The sequence below is a fragment of the Diorhabda sublineata genome, chromosome 7 (genome assembly GCF_026230105.1).
Source record: "Diorhabda sublineata isolate icDioSubl1.1 chromosome 7, icDioSubl1.1, whole genome shotgun sequence".
NCBI lineage: Eukaryota > Metazoa > Arthropoda > Insecta > Coleoptera > Chrysomelidae > Diorhabda > Diorhabda sublineata.
In genome coordinates this window covers 20,527,599-20,534,377 of record NC_079480.1, presented here as the reverse complement: position 1 = coordinate 20,534,377, position 6,779 = coordinate 20,527,599, and the positions used below count along the sequence as shown (strand labels likewise).

Below are 6,779 nucleotides of genomic sequence, written 5' to 3'. Positions count from 1 at the left end.
AGAATAATGACACTCAAAACCAATTAAAATAGGGGAAACACTGGCAAAACAACAAAGGGTAAGAATCTTATCTCAGTTTAAGCTTAAAAATGTGAAAGAACAACGAACCTACAATGTTGCCCAATGTTATTATTTTTAACGTTTAAAGGATGCTAAATAATATTTTTTATGTATTTTTAGAATCTAGTTATGCATATGTATTTACGATTTTATGCAGTAGCGAAGTAAGATAGGATTTGTCTGTTGGGAAACTTATCAGAATAAGATATCCAACAACAGTGTGTCATAACTGACAAACTTTCTGAGCAAAGGTTGTTTCCCAGGAGTGTGTATGAGAGATACAATATTGAGTGAGTAATCTGCTTCTATAAGCTATAATTTAGTACTTGTAGCTTCTTGAGAAATGGAATGAAAATTGAAAATTTCATTATCATAGAAATAAAAAGTTCACGAAATGGTTTTCATATTCTGTCGAGTTATCAATCTTTTAGATGCGTATTGCGATTATTCTGAAATGGACTTTGTCAAACACCTGACCTTCGGGTGTTCAGATAATTTCTGCTGAAAATGTAAATACTATCTGTTGATAATTATTTATAGACAACAGTAAGAAATACTGTCTAGTGAGGTTTATTGAGGACAAAATTCTGTACATAGGCAGTTGCCTACAAGGCAGTTGACTCCAATTGAAGGAGATTTGGTGTGGGCTCCATATAAAAAAATGGGCTTTTATGAAGCTCATATAGTTTTTCTCAATAATAATAGAAATATATTGGAAAAAAAGAAACGAGATATCCAAATGAGTGAAGATATTGAAAGTCTGAATGGTAAGTTGAACTATATTATTTATAAAATATCTGAAACAGTTCCTGTTTTTGTAAAATTTTGGATGGAAATCTATACATAGTTACTAAATTAGTTTCAAATCCTCTATAATTGATCATTGATCTATGTATATAAACTGTTTCATTTGCACCATTCCTTTTTAGATATGAATACTGCAATTTCTACATCTAATCTCTGTGGTAATGAAGATAATTCTAGATGTTATCCTACATATGAGGCAGATGATACAAAAATAAATCAAAGTAAGTATGGTACTTTCTCAATAGACGTGAATTTGTTCTTAAAAAAGTAAGTCTATGTTCAACTTATAGTTGTTGCCGTCAGTTTTAATTAATCTAATAAGGAAGTAGGTCTACATAATAAGTGATAATGTGATCTACCTATCTTGTTTATAGATATTGCAGTTTCTGAATGTGATCTTAGTGTGGACAGAGATAATTCATTACATGATCCAACTTACATACCAGAAGATACTGAGACTGTTAATGTCACAAAAACAAATAAGCATAAGTCATTTTCACATTAGTTTCTAGCTTGTGAAAGAAATCATGAATTTATACCTCATTTATCAGGTGGCCACTAATTTTTCATTTTTTTTTAAATAATTATATATACAATGAGTTTCAAAAAGTTCACACCAATTTTTCAGAAAATATGAGATGTCAAATCAACACAAAGTGAGAATCGACTTCAATGGGCTTCAATGAATGTAAATCGACGATATCTGACAAAGTTAGATGCAAACTCATTCAAATATATGAGAAATGTTGAAATTCGACTTCAAATGAGGAAGATAGACTTTGAAAATTTTCAATCAACACAAAGTGAGATTCGACTTCAATGGGCTTCAATGAATGTAAATCGACGATATCTGACAAAGTTAGATGCAAACTCATTCAAATATATGAGAAATGTTGAAATTCGACTTCAAATGAGAAAGATAGACTTTGAAAATTTTCAATCAAGACAAAGTGACAATCGACTTCAATGGGCTTCAATGGATGTTAATCGACGATATCTGACAAAGTGGTTAAGAAAGCTTAACAAAGTTTCTTTTTAGGACACTAGATAGGTACTTATTATATATTTTCAATTTTTCTACGTGTTCGTTTTTCGAATTAGTAATTTCATTAGTGATTACAGGTAGGTACATGAAAATGTTTATTAAGTAAAGAAAGAAAGTAGAATTCATACAGTGTAGAATTTATTTCAAGTTTCAAAATTTCTGTTTCATTTTCTACCCAGTAATAAATAAAGCCTTTATCAAGTCCTAAATTTTGGATATTACATTTAGAATATGAATTATAAAAGGAAACATGGAGAAGAGGTATATAAGTTTGCTTAAATAAACAAAAAAGGGTGGTTGGTTTTTGAAGATAAAATTCTTGGAAGGATAAAGAAAGGGTCTGAGAAGGTTCAACAATTTATCAAAATATCAATCATAATTATTACATTTGGACAATAAAATAAACATAAAATTTTAAAAATAGAATAACAATCCCTCGAAAGATATTGAAATATCAACCCTAAAGACTATCTTCTACCTACCTAGGAATTATTGTACCCCGAGAAGCTCACACCAGAAATTAAATAATTGAAAAGTGAATATTGAAAGTTTTGACTAAACAGTTTTCAAAATGCAAATCAGTCACCAGAAAAACATTCTTGACAACTTCATTAGCTCAAATTTTTTTCTATTCGAAAAAACAAAGATATTGAAGCAGCTAAGCACTAAATTCAAACAATAAATAATTTTCTCTTTCCTATACCCACCATTTATTGAACAAGAGGAACAAATACCAAAAAAAATATTAGAAACCTTCACTTGGAAAGTTTTCTATGAAACAGAAAACTCAATTATTAGTTTAGTAACAACCCTTTAGCTAATTATGTATTGAGTATCTATCAATCAAAAAAAAATATGTGAAAAACGATTAGATTAAGTTTGTTTTATTAAAAGATCCCCAGTTTAATGCACTTGAAAATTCAAAGTTCCAAAAGAATGGCGGCATATAACCGATATATAAAAGAAAATAGTTTTCACTCCATAATCTGAGACCAAATGACAAGAAATATTTTAGGTAGTAAATTTAAAATCAAATGAATAAGACAAAAAATCACTCACCAGTTCACAAATGAGGAAATCACCATCTTGGTAGTTAAGAATTTTCCGTTTATCCATAATTTTCACAATATTGCATTAAAACACGGAAAATTCTTTATCGGATTATTGTTAACACGCACGTCCACAAACATCAAAGAAAAACAAATAATTTTTAATGTTTATTTTCAATCCGTTTCACGAAAATTTTCAAATAAAAGCTATTTTCTATCGATATACTGAGAATTTCCAATGTTTCTAATAAAAATTTTCAACATTAGTCACATTTTTAAAACTAGAAATCGAAAGTTTTTTTTGTCGTTATCGAACAAATCCGGTATCTCTGTATTTTATTTATCTAATAATAACTATTTTGTACTACAATCGAAATAAGGTATTTTAATATTAATATCTATATATATTTTTATATGAAAAAACACATTACAGTTGAAAAGATTTGACGTGAACAATAATTGCGTCGACATACAAAGTTGGCCGACATGCTGTCTAGACAGACAAGGGTCAACGAACTATTTGATGCTATATTTTAGATTATCGTTTGTTTAATGTTTATAAGTAAATTGATGATTCAAACAATTTCAAATTATCTGAAGAATATGCTTAATTTTAATTACTTTGAAAATATTAATAAAATAATAATATAACATTAGCATTCCATAAAATGTAATACACTGAAATCGTTCATTTTCCTGGAAACTTTAATTGGACAAATCTCGTTAATTTTTACATAAAGAGAATAATATCTTACCTATATCAATAAGAAAATAGTTTTCACTTCACCATCGAAAACAAAATTGCACGAAATTTTACGAATAGAAAATTTAGCATCAAATATGTCTGCCCGAATTTGTAATACTGTCAAAGTTTCATTATCTAAATAATTAAATGCATTGTTTAAAGCTTGTGACGTCACATTTAAAGTGCGCAAGTCAAAAACAAGTCTAGACATTCCCAAGGAATTCGAAAGGGGTCAATGAACTGAGAAGATGTAAAAGTTTTGATTTATTAAATAATAAGTAATTAAATATTACATATTTTGTTATATAATTTCCATATTGAATAAAATAGTGTTTTCAAAGAGCAATATAAATTTTTAATAATATTTCTAAGAAAGTTTCGAATAATTAGTGATAATAGATATACTTCATACAATAAAACATGGCATAGATTTAATTATTACAATTCACAATAACTTAATATTATTAAATGGCTATATAAGTAGAGGTTATGGGCAGCAAATAATAGTAATTTCCTTTTGGTAATATATACTTTTAATGTTTTACGACATACCTTCGTTTTTCGAATTAGTACTTTCATTGGTGATTACAGGTACATGAAAATTTTTATATTAATTAAGGATCGTAGAATTTGAAACGATGTTTCCAAAAAATTAGTTGCATATGTATAAAGACAAAATCAAAACTTTTTTGTTATCTTGATATCGAGAATTCTGTGATTTTAAAACTTCCCATAATGTAGGGTGGTCCTCATCCCCAAATTACATAAACCATATAAGAAAATATTCTATTGAACATTATTTTTCTCATGAATATCAAAAATAAATTCGAAATGTGAAGTAAATAAGAAATTCTTCCAACAAAGATGAGGGCGTCTAAAAAGGGGCTTCACGGTCAATTTTTGTTATCGGTATTAAATCCTCAACATATATAAATATTTTGGTATTACTATCTATTATTTATGTAGAATAATGCGATTTTAAAATTTCTCATAGTGAAGGGTGGTCCTTAACTCTCTAACAATTCTGTTGAATGTAATCTCATAAATATCAAAAAAAATATATTAGAAACAAACAATTCTTGGAACAAAGACAAAGGCATCCAAGAAGGGGCTGCACGATCATTTTTCGTTATCGGTATTAAACCCTCGATATAATGTAAACAAACTATTCTACAAACAGATAAAAAGAGTTCCAAAACTGCACCGCACGTGTTATTTTTCAAATATAAATATCAACCCAAGGATACTTTCAACAAAAAAAGGGACTAATAATGGTCAATAACAGAATATAATATAAATGAAAAATTTCTAAAATAAACACACCAGAATCCATTGTAAACCATTAAAAATATTGAATTCTAAACAATCTACTTTCACTATAAGAATTTCTTATAGAATAACCATTGTTTTTCTGAACATATGATGATGATATGAAGTATAGCTGATTTAATAACACTGATGATAAAATTAAAGTCAGGAGAATTTCAGTCAAACTAAACGAATAGAAAGAAGGTAAGGGTAGAAAGTTGGATATCAAACAACATTTAAACGATGGAGGAAACACTAATCTGAAGAAAGAAATGCTTATCAACTAGTAAAAATAATTGGAATTAACACGATAATGAAGTGAGTAGTTCGGCATCTATTTTGAAAACAAAAGAGGAACAAAAAACGCAAAGAAAAAAATGGTAAGAGAGGTAATCAACAAGGAGAGAATGAAAAATAAAAAAAAAAGTATCAAATGATGGATGTTGATGGTGAAAAAGAACAATTAAATCAGGATAAGGATACTACAGAACCAAGTCCAAAAAAAATAAGGTAAAGAAAACAAAATTATCAGCTAGCAGCCGTTTAAATGGATCGTTTAACGGTGAAGAAGAACAAGTAAATGGAAACGATAGTTTAGAATGTAGTCTGAAAATAAAGAAATTATTAACAAATAGTGTTGTAAATAGTATAGTTGATAGTGAAATGTTTCTATAGATTATAAAAAGAAAAATGTCAAAAGTGTTTTAAAAATATAAATATGGACCAATTGAGAAGACTTTAAGGTTTAAAGGTATACCCGTTGTGATCCAAAAATACCCAAAAAAGTCGCTTCCATCAAAAAAGAATTTCATTCTGATATAAAGAGTATGTATCTATCTTTTGTTTTATAAGGTAATATTTAATTTCCAAATCAGATATATTATATTTCAAATGCTATCTAAATTTATTAATTAACAGATTCAACATAGGTAACTAATGGAAATTAATATTAAATTTTATTATTGATTGCTTTAATATTTTCTCATTAGTATTGGCATTTTTTACCTTCATTTTTTACAGATTTGTCAAACAAGAAGATGCTCAAATGCAGTTCAACAAAATGGTAATGTTTTCAAAGAAAAGCATTTGTGTGTTCGTTGGAAATTTTGATTTCTGTAAGTTTTATTAATGACATACATATTTTTGAATATTCAATAAGTATTAATTATATTTATTATTCCTTTGAGACCTAAGGAGGTGAAGAAGAGCGGTTATGGAAATTATTTGAACCTTATGGTTTGATAGAATCAGCTGTTAGAATTGTCAGAGACCCTCGTACCAGTATGGGAAAAGGATTTAGATATGTCAATTTCAAAGATGCCGATGCTGTACAATCAGATTTCCAAATGGAAAATGTGAAACTTGGTGATCGGGAATTGAGAATTAAAAGCGAGTCATATAACTGGTTGCGGATATAACAGGCGTTACAAAAACACTTTCAGTAAAAATCAAACAAGAAAATTGAATTTTCACGAAAACCATTGCTCAAATTCGAAAACTAATGTGATTTGCACAGAGCGGTATTTTGGTATAAGGATCCCAGAAAAGCTATCAATTTTTTCGAAAAAAGATCATTTAGGGGGGAAAAGTGGAGAAAAAACGTAAAAATCGGATTTTCACGAAAACCGATGCTTAAATTCGAAAACTAATGTGATTTTCGAAATCTCTATGAGAAAATACATGATACCACATATTTTTTTCGATACTTTCCTTTATCTGATGTGTTTAAGATAGTTGTTTTTACAAATATCAAATTTGTATATAA

The 6,779-nt window shown here is 28.1% G+C and overlaps 1 protein-coding gene across 1 annotated transcript; it reads left to right on the top strand.

Annotated features, from left to right (window-relative positions):
- The first annotated feature begins 689 nt into the window (after positions 1–689).
- Positions 690–1,372, top strand: LOC130447087 (uncharacterized). Its single transcript, XM_056783744.1, has 3 exons — positions 690–827; positions 990–1,088; positions 1,242–1,372. The coding sequence occupies exons 1-3, from the start codon at positions 722–724 to the stop codon at positions 1,370–1,372; spliced, it is 336 nt and encodes a 111-aa protein (XP_056639722.1). The 5' UTR covers positions 690–721.
- The last annotated feature ends 5,407 nt before the right edge of the window (positions 1,373–6,779 follow it).